Source organism: Chelonoidis abingdonii, chromosome 2 (genome assembly GCF_003597395.2).
Source record: "Chelonoidis abingdonii isolate Lonesome George chromosome 2, CheloAbing_2.0, whole genome shotgun sequence".
In the NCBI taxonomy this organism is placed as follows: domain Eukaryota; kingdom Metazoa; phylum Chordata; order Testudines; family Testudinidae; genus Chelonoidis; species Chelonoidis abingdonii.
Window position 1 is genome coordinate 161440147 of NC_133770.1, and position 19550 is coordinate 161459696.

Here is a 19550-nt window from a genome sequence, read left to right on the forward strand (position 1 = left end):
GCCTGCTAGTCTATTAAAGTGCTGGAGCAGCAAGACAATCCCAGGATTGGAGCAACAGGGAGAACTTCCTGAAATTCCAGTTTGCATAAGGAGCAGATCATCAGAACAGTTCACCAGGTTGGCACAGTGATAATGTACACCTACATCACATCATCACTCAGTCTCACACTCTTTAATGGAGCTGGAAATAATCCTAGCAGTCACTGGAAGTGCTAGGTGCATGTGACTGCCCCATGCAGACCACTTCTTGTGCCTCAAGACATCCTATTAGCCCATGTGGGAGTGAGGAAGGAAGGAACTCCAGAAATGCACCAGATAACCCTCCCCCTGCCAAGTTTGAGGAGTGGCAGTATCATAGCCAATGAGGTTAATCCGAGGCGTGATTATTGCTAGCTGAAAACTTTTCCTTGGGTTCTGAATCAATGCAGCTCTCCTACTGCAACCCCCTCTAGGGTAGGAGTGCAGAAACAGGGGTTCATGGGAAAGATGCCTTTCACCACACTGATGCAGTTTCTGCACTATGCTTAGCCTTAGCCTGCACTACAGAACTTTTTCTCTAGCACTGAAATGCAACAAAAATCATCCCAAATGTAAACAGGAACTCTGTGTGAAGATCTAGCTTTCTAGCTTTCTCCACCACCCAACACCTGGTGTCGTCTGGCTGAGATTTAAGCTCCTGAAGGTTGCATTTACAGTACAAGTACTGAGACATCTCTTAAAAAGTAGGAAAAAAAATAAAATAAAAATAAAAGGCGGTGCTATGTTCCTTCTGACCAATGTATCCAGCCACCAGGCTCAAAAATACCTGACTGTCTTCTTAGGGCTTGTCTACACTACTGCTTAAGTCGATGTAACTTACATCACTCGGGGTGTGAAAAAGCTACCCCTCTAAGCTACACGCAATATGTGGACTTAAGCGCTGCCCACACCAGCACTAAGTCGGTGGGAGACACTTTCCCACCAACATAGCTCCTTCCTCTCATGGAGATGGAGTAATTACGCTGATGGGAGAGTGCTTTTCCATCAGAACAGTGCATCTTCACCAGATGTGCTACAGCAGCGCAGCTGCATCAGTGCAGCCAATGTAGCGTTGTAGTGTAGACTAGCCCTTAGCATGTCACCTGCATATGCTGAAGAAGCAAGCGAGCTCGAGCTCAAACTCTCCCTCACAATGGTACCCTGCAGTCCCATTTCCGTGGGAAACCAGCTGACCGGGAACAGATTTAATTGTCTGCAAACTGAATGCTACCCTTTGAAACAAGATTTATCCCTTCCTGTTGCATCTTCACCTCCCTTTGCAAATGGCTGTTATCAGGAACCCACTCTTAAATGGGTACTGTTAAGTATCTTTAACCTTAGGTCAACACTCCAGTAAAGCTAGCCCTACCTCTGCTGATTCTGCTCCTTTCCTATGACCAGGAACGACGCCCTGATCACACCCCTCCCTTGATGTACGAAATTAATACCATTTCCTTCTGTGTTGTTGAGCCAGCCTCAATGCCATTAGCCCAGCAGTGGGGTTAAAATGCTGCTGCAGAGGTAGCATACTGCTTTTGTTTTCATACGCAGGAGAGCAGAGCAACAGAAGTCAAGAAGCAGAATCCCCCACTGGATTATTGCATTGATTTTAAAGGAGGTCATGTTTCTGGGTCTAATGTTCAAGTGTCCTTTAAGTAACCAAGTAAAAAGAAATGCCGAATATATATATTTATAAAAACAAACTTAGAAGAGAGTCTCCTTTTATATGGCTGTCAGAAGCACTAGTGTGCAGTGTCCCCTCAGAAGGTGACCACAGAGCAATGAAAGCTCCATCCAAGAGGCTCCCTTCTCCATCTGCTGTTTGAGGAGCTAGAGTCTCCCCTTCATCTCCCAGCTTTCCAGGTTACAGGAAAAAGAGTCTCTCACACAGCTGAATAGCTGGCTCATGGTGCAGAAACTGTCCTGCGAGAAAGGCCAGCTTGTGAGCATATTTGCAGGGGGCTGGAACTCGGATAGTGCCTGGCCAGTTCCAGTACATGTGGCAAAGCTTGAAAGTCAACCTAGAAACAACAGGAGGAAAGAAGATTCCATTAGAATTCATACCTCCCTACTTGGGACACTGTATGTCTAACCCACAGGGAACACCATGTGTTTGTGGAAGGCTGTCCTTTCCAAGTCACCGGATAGGAGCTCTTTAAGGACCAAACCCTTCTCTCGCTGAATTGCCATACTGGGGCAAACTGTTAACCTAGCTCTGACAGCAGCCCATGCAACATATTTTGGACACGAGGAATCTCCAAAGGTATTATATCAGCTTTACTAACAGTATATGTATCTTTACGAACTTGGGATTGTCTTCTGGCTTCATGGGGAGTTACAAGGAGCTTCCTGCAGGAATTTAAATAACTAACTGGGAGGTGATACATCAATGCAAATCCCTAGGCAGGTATACAAGTCAGGAGAAATCCTCCTGCCTTGAGGGAAATTGCACATACCAGTTTGAGCTGGTTAAAAGGAGGCTACCAAACAAAGAACTCAGCTGTATAAAGTGATCACTCTCACATAAGGGAGAGGTCACTCTCACTCAATCCAAGAACTGACACAGCTATAACCCAGGGACCCCTTGATGCCACCTGATAGAGAGCACATGGGGTGCATAGGGTTGTACAGGGGGTCCCCTGGATCAGACATCTGGATACTAGTTCACCAACGGGGGCACGTGAGGCCTCTACTGAAAGCCATGAAATATGTACATACAGATAATATTTAAGGAGTTATGAATCTACATTGAAAATATGCTCTTAGAGTTTAGGCATGTCACCAGGAGGTGACCGACTGGAGATGCTCTTTTCAGGAAGGACGTAAATGACACCTACCTCCCTGCCTGTCCATTTGTGTACTGTATGCCTTACACTGTGTGCCTATGTGCATACTTAGCCAGGGATGAATTGAGAGATTATAAAATCTACAGGAACACATACGGGGGAGTGTCCTGTTCATGAATTATGACAAATGATTGGTCTGGTATATCTTGGAGTGCAAAGAGACACTTAATCTTTCACTTCAGAGGCACACTGACAGCATGCATGTCTCAACAAAAAGATCCTGGCCTGCCTACAGGGATTTTGGGTGAGCAATACTCTTATGTCTAATAAAATATTGTGTTAATTAAACCTAGGCTCTAGAATGCGTGCTATGATTTTATTTTATAAATGTAGCTGTTTCCAATACTTCTAGTTGCTACTACTTGACTTTCTGTGCTTTGTTAAATAAACATATACTTGATTTCTCTATAAACATATTTAAGTGCTGCATGTTAACTGAAGTGGTGAGTAGAGGTGAAAATGAGGTGCACTGTTTCTTTGGAAGCAGTGGATCGGTGAATACCATGAGTCTTCATGGAGCAGAGATTGGACACTCAATGGAGAAGCTTGGAGGGCTTAATGGTTGGAATGTGCCTAACACTGGTCTGCAGAGGGACAGTGGAGCCTGCGTAGGTTGAGAGAGGAGGGCCTGTTTTGTCGGTGGCCAGTGGAGCTGGGGAGCTGACCCCCAACAGGCACAGACACAGCCTCCTCATGCTAACGGCAGGTGGTAGCAAGGTGCCCCACAGTCCTGGATACCCCCAGAAAGTGTCACAACAACCTTGTGACTAACATGGACAGATACTGAGGACAGGGTTCTAAGGACTCTGTTCTTAACAGGGTCTCCATGTAGAAGATGGACGACTATCTGGTAAGCTGAGACCTACACATTAAGATATGTTTTCTCTGTAATGCTTCTGTTCCGAACAAATAATACTTTGCTTTATGAAGGCTGGATGGTCACTGGTTAACCCTGCCATTACTCAAGAAAAAGAAGAACAGCAGGTACTGAACTTAAGTCAGATTTGACAACATTATCACAGTAAACTGCAACTTAAATGCTTAGTCTAGAGGAGAGGAGTCAAAGGACCGTGCCCCAAGAGAGGTGACGGCTACAGGCCTGAGACCCTTAAAGAGGCAACAAAGGGGATCAGAGGTGCAGTTACCTCAGGAAGTGTGACAGCCAGCACCAGCTACTTCAGAGAAAAGGTGCAAAAATCCCTAGTGGACAATTATGGAATAATCTACCCACAGGAAAAGTATGTTCCTGATCCTCTTGAAAAAAGCAATGACCTACTTAATACAAACTGTGCATACGCTCATTATCCATAGATTTCTAACTATTTTTTGAATCTTGTTCAATTATACATTGTCATTGGCAGTCACTTCCACAGGCTAATTGCTAATTATACATTGTATAAAGTAGAGTTTCTTTTTATCTGATTTACATTTACTGCTTTTTTCAATTTCATCAATTCTCTCCCTGTTTTTGTATAATGAAGAAGGATAAACAGGAACATCCAATCTGCCTTCTCCATACCATTCATTTTTGAGTTGTTAGCATTTGAGCCAATGAACTAAGGCACAACAGGAAGTAATTTCACCTCATTCTTTGTAAAGGTACATGTTGGTCTCTAGCTAACTTCCAAGTGGAGATTGTTTTGCAACAACAGGCCTTGGGGAAAGTTCCAGCTTTGCTGTTGTGTATTGCAAGAGTATTTCTCAACATTAAGTCCTGTTAGAGCACAAGAAATGGCCAAACCAATCAGAGTCTGACATCATCATGTCTGGATTTTTGGCCATGATTCCCCCCCGTGCCCCTTCAATAAATTCAGAAATATCTCATCCTAGTATTTCCTTGAAAAAGAAAAATGGGAAATAATATGCAAAGATGCCCAACTCGCAAGTGATCCCACCTCACCTAGTAGGACAGATTGCGCAAATAAACTCAGACTATTTCCAAAATGAAGATCTGCCATGCTGGATCAGACCACTGCACCAGTAAGTCCAAGACACTGACTCTCACAGCAGTAGATAGCCAGCATTTCAGGGGGTGGGGAGCAGCTGCTAAATGCACCTCTGCAATCACATCAGAAGGCACAAGGAAGTAACTTCCACTTCTCTTTAGGGCAGGATTTGGGCAACAACATCACAAAACATTCAAGACCAGAGTTACATGTCATCAGCACCACCTCCAGCTACTCAGCCTCTCTGCTGTGGAACTTTGTAGGGATGGGGTGTTTGAGGAAGACCCCTCTGCTCAGTGCTCTCACCTTTGCATGTGGTCAGGACTGAGGTTGGCTGTGTTAAGCACACAGATATAGTGAGTCGGGATGCCACAACCCTGTCGGACGCGATGAGACAACAAGTAAAAATCCACCCTGAGAAGGATAAAGAGAAACACTTTAAAGAGTCAAGTTGTCCACCTGTAAACAAGAGAAAAACCTGTGGCAGTTCCTTAGGTAGGTCTGTTAAAGAGGGTTTACACCTGAAGTTAAGTTTGCTTTATCAAGGTTTCATTCTAAGTTGAAATCACAGCATGACATCATTGTCTACTCCCTCAGTGTATCCTCCCCAGGGATACACTAGCATCTAGACATCAGGGATACAGCTGCAATGCCTAAGAGCTGAATATGTAAGCGGGCCTTTCGTTCCCAAAGCACTTCAGTCTATATTCATGCAGCACGTTCTGTGATGGAGAGCAACCAGTACAGTGGAGAAGGGGATGGGAAATTTTGAGTAAGGACTCATAAAACAGACCCCTTATAAATGCTTGGGGTCTGTTTTATGCAGTGTTGTAACTGCGTTGGTCCCAGGATATGAGACACACAAGGTGGGTGGTATAATATCTTATTGGACCAATTTCTGCTGGAGAGAGAAAAACTTTGGAGCTTACACAGAGCTGTTGTTCAGGGGTATGTTTAACATACACAGAGAACAGATGGGACCCTCTTTGCAAGGTCTAATGAGACAGCGCTCCAGAGTAAATGACATTGTTACATAAGGTATCCTACTGAGGCAGGTAAACTAAGGGCTGAACTGAACTTCTGGGGTCTAGAAAGTCTAGGTACCAAATTCGTTAGACTATCCCCTCTGGGTATAATTGGCAGCTTCCTGCTATAAGCCAGTGCTGAGCCATATTCAACTCTTTGCTCTGGAATTGAAATATGCACTAGGTTTCCACAAGCCAGTAATGCAATGCAACTTGACTCTCCACTTTTATTGGCAGTTACAGAATGGTGATGGGGGCGGGGGAATATATGGATGCTGGCAGAGAACAGACTTTTGTGGGTTGCCTGCCACTCACCAATCCCTGCTGGTGACAGTATGGTCAATTACAGTCCCTGGAGCAGGGGCTACAAAGTGCTCAGTGGACGCAGAGTAGAGATTGGTGCCGATTTTCTTCTGGACCACAAAGACCACCATCTTGGGCTGGTAGTTCTCAAAGGCTTCAAAGCATTGCTGGAGCTGTGGGATCTCATAGCTGACCACTGTGTTCAGCTGGCTGTCTGACACTCCATCTCTATAAACTGCTATCTTCTCAGGCAGACAGTGGTTCACCTGAATAAGAAACAAGACAAGACAAAGAATAGAAGCTCCTTTGCTGGAGGTTTTCCAAAGGAGACTGGATAGCTATTATGTTGGATGGTTTAGAAACAACAAATCCTGCCTCTTGGCAGGGGTTAGACTAGATGATCCTCGTGGTCCCTTCAAACCCTATGATTCTAAGAATGGTCTAGGGTAACATCGGTGAATTTGATGTCTTAATGCAGCTTCATGCTGTGAAGGAGGCCAAATTATATTTGGAGATTATGGTCTGAGAATCCACAAATATAAGGTCAAGTACCATTCTTGATCTGTAACAGGAGTACCCACTGACATCAAAGGGCAGTTTGCAAAGTTGAGTGTAGGACATGGACCTTTTAGTTAAAAAGTCACTGCGGTATGCAGCATCACTTGGTGAGAAAGAGGTCAGTAACTGTGAATCTAAATTGCTTGAAAAATCTGACTCGGTGTGTTATCATAAGCATTAAGAGTTAACACCTAATTTTGAAGAAGTATTTTGCAGGCTGAGACAGTGCTGCATCAGTTTTTATTTGGAAGGTTATAACCCCAACCACATGGGCTAGAAACTTCTTTCCTTGAAGTGAAAGCTTGCATTCTGTGAAACAGATTGGGCCACAAAGACTACACAAATACACTGACACTTCTGGCTTTGACCATTGATCTTTTTACTTTGGGTTTAAATGCAGTCAGTCTGCTTTTGGACACAAATAATGCCAACTTAAGTGCTGCCCTGGAAGATGCTGGTTTGACTCCCATGTGGAATGAGTTTGCTGCGTCTCAGTCCAGGCCCAAGTGGACAAGTATCCACATTCGAAAAACCACCATCACAATCAGCACCTTTCTGGACAGCCTCATCAAAAAGGCTAAGGACTGAATGGGTCATGGAAACTGAATCCCCCTTCTCATTCCAGAGCACCATTAAGGCATATTCACAGGACAGTATCTGGAAAAGCTTGCCCTACCACGGCCCATGAAGGACCTGTCCTGCAAGTAGACTTCAGTTTCCAGAGTTGTTAATTTGGCACCTTCCACAAGAAGCACTCAGGAGATAAAAACCTACCGTATCTAATTTACATGTTTATAAATAGGACTGACTGCCTTTTAAAGGAGTGCCTTTGCAACTCAAAACCCTAAAGCAGACCTAACCATGTGTCCGGGAGTATGGCTTTATTTGCGGACACCCAGTGAAGATTAAAGCATATACACAACCCGCTGAAGAGGTGAAATAATCAAGAAACTACATCGTGGTCCTTACACTTTCATACAGAATGTACCATTCCTATTTTTGCATCGAAGGGATTTATGGTAAGATAAAAGGGCTGAGGTTATTCAGAGACAGGAGAATATAACTGCTTAAGATAGGTAGCAGTATTGAAAGTGAGAAGAGTCATTCAGCAATAGCCACAGTTGTGAGTTAGGCCTCATCGAGGTAATTAAGCAAGTCCCTGAGATAAGGAAGGAAGATTAAGCATGCCATGCCAAACAAGGGGCCATTTCAATTTTTAAATTCAAAGTGAGCTCTGCAAAGTCTTTTAACTCACTTACTTAACTTTTAATTTGTTCTACTTTTCGTTTAGAAAGCCCAATTTAGTATCTTCCACTGATACTACATATTAGTAGTTTTTCAGTCGAGATGAACTCCAGGTTGTGTTGGGAATGTTGACACTCATGAACACATGGACTGACAAACCCAATTACTCATGTACTGAAGCACAGTGGATAGGTGGATGCTTCTTATTGGGCAAGATCCAGTTTATGGTGCTCTCTTGGGACAGCAATCCAGTACGTAGAAATTAGCAGACTGAGTCAGGCCTAAATCCATCTAATCCATTATTCTGTCTCTGACAGTGGCAAGCACCAGATGTTTTTAAAAAAGGTGCAAGATGCACATTCACATATGGGACAAATCTGCCCCTCACACTGGCTCTAATAGTTAGAGATTGGCTTAAGCCCTGAAGCATGAGGTGTCATATTCCTTTCAAATTTTTTGTCATTAAATATAACAACTCTGGATATTCTTGATATCCACAGAACTATCCCATCTCTTTTTAAATCAATAAATGGTACTCACAACTCTTCCCCCTAGGATACTGAATAGAGATGGTGCCTGCACTCCTGAGTACAGGAAGGAAGATGCATGTTTCAGGCTAGGCACACTTTTCTCTTTGCAGTTTTATCCATTTCTTGTAGTGGTCAGTGAAGAGTCACCTACTACGTTTCCTCACCTCATAGAACTTCTGTAAGGCCCCAACCAGACACAGCTTCAAACTATCTGCAATTTCCTGATGAGGGATCTGGAACACAACCCTAGAATACCACTTTGAGAGAGCACTCGTGGCAGAAAGAGAAAGATAAATATTACCTACAGGACTCTTGTGAGCGTAAGCCCAAAACAGTTCTATAATTCAAAACAAATTCAGCTCCAGCTTTGCATATATCTTTTCTCAGACTGTTTCTAAAAGGATTCATGCACACGGCAATAGGGGCAGCACATGATCAGAGTTAATGCCAGGTGGTCCTTGGCATTTGGAATTGGTGACTGCAAACAAACAAGTTATTAAACGCTGTTGAAAAGACAATCAAGGTTAAGTCAATATCTCTTGTCTTCTTTAGTAAGGGGAAGGCAGTGACATAAAGCGACTTTACTGATAAAGAAGAGAGTTTAGCTTCCAGCCACGTGATGTAACTCTTCCACCAAAATGCAACTGCCTAGCAGCGCAAGTGTAGGGAAACACTCAAGATCTGAAGACTTTTCATCTGTGTATGACAATATGCAGTTTAATCACAGACACCACTTTTTCCTCCAGCAACGGACTGTCAAAAGCCTGGAAGAGTAAGATAAACTTCCCAGAGAGTCTCCCAGTTTGCTATTGGCCAGGTCTTATTGTGTGTTTGGTTGACCAACACTTCAGAAAGCAGTGGGGAATACACAAGGAGAAAACTGATCAAAATAGCAACTCCCTACTTGAGAACTATGCAGGATCTTCACTGTGACAGAGTAATCTGGAATGCTCCATTAAAAAACAGATCTATCTATCTGTCTCCCTCTGTAGTCCATGGCATGCGTCACATTCCCTGCAAACACTGGCTGCAGTGTGAAGCGCACACATCAGCCAAACACTGAGCTGCTTAGAGGTCCACGTTTACAGGCATGTAAAGGGGTAGAACATACTCTAATTTAGAAACAACTTACTGATTGGTGCTTGCAATGAAGCCAACCACAGAGCGCATTCCCCTGCTGGGATCATGGTACACATCCATGCCAATCACCATCAGCTGTTTCTGGAAAGGAGAAAGGAAGCCCAGTGCATTGGGGAACTGTGACTCAGAGGCATAACTCACCATTTCACTGGAAACTACATCTGAACACTTTCTAAAGAGCAAAAAAGCAGAGCTGAATTAAATGCCAAGAGAAAGTTCCACCCTCAGGTTTAATTCCTGTAGTGGTCATAAAATCCCTAGAATTGATCAAAAGTACTAGTTACCACCAGAGAGCTAACCAGATAGTTCATTTTATTTATCCTTCATCAGTACTGTAGTATACAACATTCTCCCCCATAAAGTAGGGAAGTGCTATTATCCCCATTTTACAGACGGGTAATGGAGGCAGAGAGAGAATAAGTGTGCAGGGAACAGGTCTGTAGGAGAGCTGGTAATCAAACTCATGCCTTCAGAGTGTCAGGCTAGTATGCTGATAGCCTGTAAGAGAGACAGGTTAAGGGTAAGAGTACATTCCCCTGTGAAAGAGGGAAGAAGGGGGATACATTTCAGAGACGCTGAATGCCCCTTTCACACTATGAACTATTTTCCTCTATCTGATCTAGGATGAATTAATATTTGTGCACACACAAAGGAATGAAAGGCCACAGACAAGTCACAGATGAGAGCCCTGCACCTACAGGTAGGTCATTCAGGGTGCTGAAGCCTCCCTTGAAGGAAATAACTTTCACATGACTTACCAATGGGATGTCCACTCCCCAGAGTTCCCCACCTAGCTTGCAATTAATCTGCAGCAGAATTTTCTGTGCTATGCTCCTTAATTTGTTTGGCTGGGTCATGATAGTTCGAGCATTGATGACCTGCAGCAACGGGAAATATTAAAAATCAGTTAACTCCAGCTAAGTTTTCAAGACTGCAGAAGCAGGGTCTACTTTTTTCCTCCCCAGACTGTATTCCTGCTATAAATCAATCATAAATTTAAACAGATTATACTTGCATATTGCAAGGCATCCAACTATACAACTTTAACGGCTGTTAAGTTTTTCTATTAGTATTCTATTTCTTTGCTTTTTCTCAAAACTTAAGTAGTAAAAGTAAGACTTTGCATTTGTTAAAGCCTGTATAACCAAGTTCTGATCCTTGGATCTGCAACTGTAATTCTCATTAAGTCAAGAGTTTTGAATGTGCATCTGAGGGGAGAATTTAGCCTTCACTTAGCAAAAGTCTCACACGCAGCAAACACAAACACTGATACCCATCCAGCCCTTTACTCCTAATTCATCCAAAGCTCCCAAGTATTTTTAAGGACACTTACACTTTAGACCAGCATTTATGTCCCTGTCCACCCACTGGAAAAGAAAAGATGTTTCCCCAAACGGAATGATGTTTGCATTACATCCTCCAGCAAACTAAAGTGTCTTTCTAGCAAGTTTCACTTTTTTTTTTTTTTTTTAAAACACACACACACACACACACACACACACACACTATATGTGCTGGCTGTTGTATCTGCACTATCTTCCTCTTCCGAATGGAATCGAAGCTCCTCAACAGTCGCCATAGGTCTTACAGTCACACAGCTAAAGGAGAACCTCCTTTTGCTTAACTGGCAGAGGTCTGAGGTTTCGGAACAGGGGGATTTGAGTTCTATCCTTGTTGTTCCGTTGGCTGAGGTGTGAAGCACATGAAGCCCCAGCTAGCCACAGATACTACAGAGATAACCATGAAACAGTTCTTTAAGGCTAGACACAATATTCACAAGCAAGGCAAGAGACCACAACACAATTTGAATGTGACTAATTACAGATTAAATACAACCTACTGTTATTCTACTATAGACAACATGATGACCAAGATGATGTTCCAGCCACCCGAGGCCTTTTTCTAGGCATGCCATCTTTGCTATTCTGGACTTAATTTAGAGGAATGCAGTAAATTACATGGCTTGTTCACTGTATACTTAAGGGTTAGGTTAAATAGTCATGATTTTATGTTACTGTAGGATTTTGTTTATTTTTAACTATAGCCAGATGAGCCTGCCTGCTCTACTGCTTCCAGAGGTGTACTGGATCCAGAGAGAAATGGGAAAGGAAGCTTCAAATGTAGACAAGGATGAAATGGACAGTATTTTGTGGTCTCATTCCAGAAAAGAACTTTGTGTACGGAATCCTTGTCTCCAGCATGTCAACCCCCAACCCCAAGAAGTTATAATACTGCAGTGATCTGACTCACCTGAGAGGGTACTGGAGATTGCACACAGCACAGCTTTTTAATGGCTCCATACAAGTCATCTCTGGTCCCAGTGATGATACATACTACCATCTGCATCTTCCCCTTCAAGAGACAAATGCAGAGTCAGGCTTTAGCACCACAAATTTTGCTGGATGTTCAGACTTTTCTCTGCCTTGGCAATGGAATGAATACAGCCTCCCTGAGTAGCACTGCGATGAAGGGAAGTAACACACAATCCTGGAACATTAGCTCTCACTGTCTAATAAAGCAGCAGCCAAGAGCAGTATCACAGCTATTTGTCACAGAGCAAGCAGAATCCTCACCAAGAGCCTATTACTGTAGTTATGCCAATACTTTTAAGAACAGATTTGGTATTATTAGCACCTTCACAGTAACAACCGTGTGTCTCATTAGTTGTTAGGTCTCCCCAGCTCCCTCCACCCCCTTGTTTATACCTAAGGCTTGGAAATGGACTGGATTTGGGAGCACAAGTCTTCAGTAATAGCACCATGAACTGCGTAACTCCAATGTTCCTTTCTAGTATCAAAGTCCTTCACTGATAGGCTCACATCCAATCTCCACGACATGAACTACTGCAATTAAAGCAAACCTCATGCCTCATTTAACTGAGATAACAAGCACCAAGGCGTTCATAACTGCATGTTGTGAAAGATCCACTGGCACAAAAGGCATTACTGCGGAGGGCTGGGAAATAATTGTTCCACAAATAACTAACGTCAACAGGCCAAGTCCTTATCACCACAATGATGCAAAGGAACATTACAAGTACAACAACATCTGCATTAGATCCCAGGAACAGAAGGTGGGCAGGTAGCAAAGTCTCTCAAGAGCTTTGCTGATCAGTCGCCTATCTTCAAGCATCACAATCAATATGCAGCTCTTTATCATTAATATATTAATTCAAGATAAACTATTTGATAGGCTGCAGCTGAAGAGCAGAGCAACACCATACACAAGTCCCACAGAAACAGTCCACAAAGGGTACATGTAAAAGCAGCAGAGAATCCTGTGGCACCTTATAGACTAACAGACGTTTTGGAGCGTGAGCTTTCGTGGGTGAATACCCACTTCGTCAGACGCAGGTAGTGGTACATGGTGTCTAACGTGGCTAAGTAGGTCTCTCCCCCATGCATAGGGCCTTCAAAGCGCTGCAGAGCTTTCCAGCTCCCATGATTTGTATTTAGGGTGTACCCGAGTCTGACACCCTTGTGATGCTGTATGATTGAAATATGACCATTCCCATCCTCTATACTACCACTGTTATTCAGTTGCAACAAATCTTGTGCAAAGTATGTCCTATAAGGTGTCAATGGAAAAGTGATGATTTGCTAAATAAGACTATCCTGCTTAAATCCATTTATCATCACTCTATCTCAAATGTGGGTGTTACCCCAGGAACAAAACACAGGGTAGTTTACATCCAATCTAGCCAGCCCATTGTGAATGGGCTATTCAAGCTTGATGGCCCATTAAGGACATTTCACTCATTCTGCCCAGACAATTCTTTCTGTGGATGGAGGGTGTTAGAGACTGAGCAGGAGGACCCAGAGGCAGATAGAGTAAACCAGCTTCATTGTTGTGGCACTCGTTCCCCTCGGCCCAATTGTCCAGTAAGCACTGAATTAGTTACAGCACATTCTTTTTGTTTAAGTTAGTATGTAAATATCTGCACTGACTATACCACCACCAAAACCCTTACTGAGTAATATGAAGGCCCATACAATGAATATTAATAGCTATATACTGAATATAATCATCCCTGCCCCTGATTACTGTTTACAGCATTAAGCATATTCTACAGACAAATTTTACCTTGAAGATACATTTCTTTGCAATAATTGCAGCCACAAATTCCCTTGATCAGCAGTTCACAGGGAATGGAGGAAGGGGCCATGAGCCCGAGTTCGTTTATGTAGCTGGGAAAAGTAAGGAAGGGGGGGAGATAACACCTCTTTGCACAAAGAGAATCCTTTGAACAACCACATTCCTTACACAGCTGCAACACTTATCAATCCTTACCAAACAGAAGGGAAGGGAGCGAGGTAGCACTTTATTTATCAAGCGCAAAAAACGGTGCCTGCCCATAACTCTACACCCTAATACTATGTCAGCATACTAGCGGTTTCCCAGGTCTCTACTAAACCCTTACGTATCCCAGTAGAAGGATGCTTCAGGCTCCAAGGAGCCAATGGCTGCCTCAGTGTGTCAAAGCATGAAAGGATATGTGATATGCTCATGTGACCCTGGACTCCATCTTAGGCCAGTGACTTTGCACAAACAGAGGCTGTGAGCTGTGTCTGAACCAGTAAATTTCCAGGCACATGGCAAAAGGTATAAAAGACCCCTGAGATGACTCCATTTTGCTTCTTTCCTGCCCTGATTGGCTGAACCATGGATTTACAACTAAAAGGACCATACTGAACTATGGACTGAGGACCTTCCAATCTTTTGGAAGCTACAAGAGAGATTTTACAAGCCAGCCATCTGTACCATCACTGCTACAAACCCGATATAAGGACTTTGCAATTATTGTATGTATATGATCTATTAACCATTAACAACTCCTCTTTTTTCCTTTTATTAATAAACCTTTAGATTTTAGTTACTAAAAGACTGGCAGCAGCGTGACTATTGGGTAAGATCTGAGTTACATATTTATTTGGCTATGTGTCTGATCTCCTGGGATTAAGAGGACACCATATGTGATAAAACTGGTTTTCAATAACCACTCAGAGTCCAGTGTCTAGATGGTGAAATAAGGGCTGGAATGCCTAAGGAGACTGCATTTTTGACTTCTTGTTAAATAGCATGGTGAGACAGAAGTTTACTTTTGTCACTGCTTAGTGTAATCTAATGATAGAAAAACCACCAGTCTGCCCTATTTTTCAGGGGTTTGTTCTGAATGTGGCATTCTAAGCTGTGACCCACTGAGGCATGATGAAAAGGGCAGAAATGAGACACACAGCAGAGTGCAGGCATACTGTAGCCATGATCGCTCAGCATGGCTTACGTATCACTCAACAGATGTCAAGCCAACAGTCAATGCTTTACAAGAGCCCTCCTTACAGACTCCAACGGAAACGTGGCGCACATACAAGAAACACAAGGAAACTACGCTATGCGCACATGTCTGTCCATGGATGATACTTTAAAGGATCCTCCCAAATGGACAGATTCATAAATACATTTCTCATATGTGCAATCAGAGTGTCCCAATCTCCTAGAGATACGAGAATGCCAACTGAAAAGCTTTCTAAATAGGATTACCCAAACCCCATTCACTCTGTCCCTTCCTCTCCATTACCTCAGTGCCCAACATGGATTTGATAGTCCTGGCATAGGTCTCTATTCGATCATCTTTCAATTCCACCCAGGCGGGCTGGTTTAACTGCATGCCAATTGGGCCAGAGACCTTCTCCAGCATGCTGACCAACTCTCGTGCTTGGTCCACGACACGTTTTGGATAAAACAATGCCCAGTAATGCATGGGAATCTAGGAGCAGAACCAGACAGCCATCATCATCATCAAAAAGCCTGTATAAGTGAAGGCGGTAGTGATTTCCCCCCGAGGATCTTGAAACACCTTACCAAGCCATTAATAAAGCCTCACTACCCACCCACCAAAATAGATATATTTCTGTTTTACAGATGAGGAAATCATAGCATAGAGAAATTAAGTGGCATGCCCAAAGTCAAAGAGCTAATCAAAGGATGAGCTGGGGAAAGGTAAGGTGACCAGATGTCCTGATTTTATAGGGACAGTCCCAATTTTTGGGTCTTTTTCTTATATAGGTTCCTATTACCCCCCACCTCGTCCCGATTTTTCACACTTGCTGTCTGGTCACCCTAAGGAAAGGACACAGAAGACCCAGCTATTAGAAACGTCTTGCCTTCATATCCCACCAAATTTGAGGTAAGACAGCCAGAAAGCAGACAAAATGTGCATCTGCACTGCATAGTCAGCTTCCAGAGGCCCTGCTCCTTGCTCTCTTGCAGCACAGACTCACCGTGTACTTCAATCTACACAAGCTCAGGAGGAGAAAATTAAAAAAAAAAAAAAAAAAAAAATTGCATTAAGTGATAAAAAGAGAGGATCCTGACTTCTGGTTCCACATGGAGCACTTCTGAACATCTTTCTCCTAACTAGACACTTCAATGAGCATGCACGTTCTGAGGAAAGACTTTTCCCACTAACACCTTGGAAAGACAACCATTGCCAATGTTAATAAAGCTGGTGCCTTGGAAAAATTCAACTCCATGTCCAGTAGGAACTGAAACAGTCTGGGCAGCACCAATACTGCTTGTGACCCTCTCAATTTAGAAATCAAAAGGGACACTTTCAAAAAAACAAAAAAACACACGCACACACACACACAAAACAATCAGCTGAACAGGCTACTCCACTGTCTTCCTGGTACTGGGAAGCAACCTCTCTGTCTGCAAAGGAATTTACTGTAGAGACGGCGGCTTCTCTTGTTATTTCTTTGGTCCAGTTTAGGTCCTCAGAAGTCATAAAAGAGCTGGTCCTCAGGTTTATTTTTTCCATAGGGAGAGCACGCCCTTGTGTCTGAAGAGAAGAGAACAAGAGCGATATGCAACTGTTGTATACATGCATACTACAGACTTCAGGAAACGCTGCTGAAGTCCCCTCTGCCCTTCTAGTATGCGTACTTCATGTGATCTCGCTTCATGCAGCGCAATATACCACTGCCAAATACATCAACATGGGAAAGAAAGGAGACTTTCTTCCTACTGTTCTTCCAATGAAGGGTATGTAAATAGCGTCAACTGAACTGTGTATTGTCAATTTATGTCTAAGCTGTGCCTTAAAGCTTACGAATTTTTTTTAAAAAAAAAGTCAGAAGTATTGCCAAGGGAAAGAAAAATCTAGACTATTAATATCAAAGCTTGATTAACAGAGTTAAGGTTGAAACTAATTGCACAGAAGTCAGGAAAGCCAGAGTTAAAGGTTTTTCATTTTGTTTTTTTACATGCTGGCCCTTGCATGTAAGCATTCTGGGAGGATCTCTCATTCCATCATCACTTAAATGCACTTTTTGTTAATAAGGAAAGGGGACAGTAAAAGGTACAGTTTGGTTTTCAGCTATATACAAAGTTGACGGAGAACAAGATCCAGTAAAGGTCAATGAATTGACAGAGCATTTGAACATAGCATATGGAACAACCCAGCATTAGCAGGGAGTGACACCTACAAGGGTTTTTTCCATCTCTGGGCTGGTCTACATTGGGGGGCAGGTAATCAATCTAAGATATGCAACTTCAGCTACGTGAATAGCGTAGCTGAAGTCGAAGTATCTTAGATCGATTTACCTGGGGTCCTCACGGTGCGGGATCGACGTCTGCGGCTCCCCGTATCGACTCCACTACCGCCACTCGCTCCAGTAGAGTTCCGGAGTCGACGGGAGCGCGTTCGGGGATCAATATATTGCGTCTAGATGAGACGCGATATACCGATCCCCGAAAAATTGATCGCTACCCGCCGATACGGCGGGTAGCCTGGACGTACCCTTAGTCTAGGAGTTAAATGGGAGGACATAGAACATGTTGGGTTTTTAATTCACTGACATTTAGTTAGCTAAATCGGCTGATTTCCAGTGGTTGCACCAGGAAGCCAGACAATTGTTTGTTGTGGGTATAAGAGAACACAGTGTGGTGACCAAATGCCATATAGTTCCCTTGGCAGTGTGGTACACATGTATCACAAGAGGATATGCCACATCCCCAATATTCAGAACCTGCTTCTGGTCTTGTGTGCTATGGAATTCACACATGCTTTTACTAAGTTCCGTTACAGATGGATAAAATCTGCATGGTTTGCTCTGAAGAGGAAGACAGACATTACATAGTCTCACAGCATTAGGGTCATTAGGACGCAGGAAGTAACCACTTCCCTTAAAGAATTCCAGCGGGTGACAATAATCTGCCTTTCAATAGCACCTCTCATGTTATCCAATACATTAAACCCCCTTGCCCTTAGTGGTTTGAGTACTAGCCTGTTAAACCCAGGGTTGCGAGTTCAATCCCTGAAGGGGCCATTTGGAGATTGGTCCTGCTTTAAGCAGGGGGTTGGACCAGATGATCTCCTGAGGTCCCTTCCAACCCTAATCATCTATGATTCTAAGTATTATTACCATTTTATAGATGGGAAAACTGAGACAATGAGGTTAAGTAACTCATCCCAGGCCACAGCAAGCCAGTGGCAGAATCTGTAATAGAGTGGAAGAGCCCTGTTATCCAGTCCCTTGCTCTAAGCACTAGACAATACTCATGTACGAGGGGAAATATCTTACCTTATACACATCCTTGTCCAAACATAGTCCCCACCGTGACATTTCCTTGCTGGCAGCCTCATTCACCTCAATCCTGTGCAGGAGATTCCTCAGAGATGCGTGGTGCTGCTTAGGGCTCAGATTAATTTGATGGGTTAGGTCCTAGAGAGGATGGGTAAGGGAACAAAAGAAGTCACATCTGAGAATGTTACTATCCTGAGGTGGAACTGTATCAATATCGGACCTTGACTTGTATAAGCAATCATTTTCAGGATATCACCACATATTATTCCACTGGCACAAGGACACCCAGCTGCAGTTTCATAAGTCATCACACACACACACAGCAGCATGGTGTATAAGCATAGACAATGCTGACAGTGACATAACAAAAGCTATGTGCTTAGGAATAAGTCATGCACTTTGAAGATCAGAGTGTGGCAAAATGCAAGTACTGGTCCAGTTATTCCCAGGTAACTCCTTACAGCAAAGGAGGACAGTGATTACTGAATCCCATTTATTTGGAGCCACATTACACAATATCTGGGGATTTGCTTACGTAGATGTTTATAATAGTGTGTTATCAAGCACCAAGGTGCCTTACATTTATAGGCAATTACAAGACATTGCAAGTTCCTCAAACTTCCCTGCCACATGTTCTCTCTCTTGTACAGCTCAACCCCTGCCCCCCCAAGTCTTCTAGCTAACCCATACCCACTCCCCAGCTCCTTTAACAACTCCAATCCCCTCTGTTGAAATAAGCCCATAATCCTGCAAATGCCTGACAGATCTCAGAGCTCAGCCTAAAATCTCTAAATTTTGGCTATGGCAGAACACTAGAGGGAAAATAGGTTTGAGAAGACCAAGCCAATGGCTGTGCAGAGTTTAATCCTGAGAACTGGCCATGCAGTCAACTCACTGCACTGTATCTCCTACGACAGGGTAGGGTGCACAGACATCAATATGAATGTTATTGCATTAGAGGTGCTTAGTATAATCAGATCCAGTACGAACTGGCTTCTAGATTCACTCTGATAAACCACCAACTGCGTGCTAGTTTGCAAGTTTTGGGAGCGGGAGCAGAGGACATAAGCAACAAGAAATGTCTGCTCATGGGGGCTGAAGACCTGCCCTGGTGCAGCAATGCTCCAACCTTCATGGCTCTGAAGTCCTTCTTCATCTTCTCAGGGATCCCGGTCATGTATGAGAGCTCTGGCAGCAGCAGAATCTCACCCCTCTGAAGCTGAAGGGAAAGGGGAGCCAGTACACATTAACATACACATACTGCCTGGTGAGTTGCTCCCAGCCATATCATGCACAAGAAAAATACTACCGGCCCTTGCTACTGCTGGGGGAAGCAAAAAAGGGGTGAGCTGAT

At 43.4% G+C, this 19550-nt stretch overlaps 1 protein-coding gene and 1 pseudogene across 1 annotated transcript in view; one reads left to right on the plus strand and one right to left on the minus strand.

Annotated features, from left to right (window-relative positions):
• Positions 1-332: 332 nt before the first annotated feature.
• LOC116836933 (U4 spliceosomal RNA) lies at positions 333-455 on the plus strand (annotated as a pseudogene).
• The window catches only part of PIWIL2 (piwi like RNA-mediated gene silencing 2), a 35049-nt gene continuing 15906 nt past the window's right edge, over positions 408-19550 (minus strand). Inside the window, exons 12-22 of the mRNA XM_032800873.2 lie at positions 19326-19415; positions 18194-18334; positions 16336-16449; positions 15187-15375; positions 11862-11963; positions 10370-10489; positions 9604-9692; positions 8636-8741; positions 6151-6404; positions 5117-5224; positions 408-2039 (exon numbers count right to left, since the gene is read on the minus strand). Of these exons, the coding sequence (XP_032656764.2) occupies positions 1883-2039; positions 5117-5224; positions 6151-6404; positions 8636-8741; positions 9604-9692; positions 10370-10489; positions 11862-11963; positions 15187-15375; positions 16336-16449; positions 18194-18334; positions 19326-19415 (1470 nt within the window). The 3' untranslated portion in view covers positions 408-1882. The remainder of the gene's footprint in view (positions 2040-5116; positions 5225-6150; positions 6405-8635; positions 8742-9603; positions 9693-10369; positions 10490-11861; positions 11964-15186; positions 15376-16335; positions 16450-18193; positions 18335-19325; positions 19416-19550) is intronic.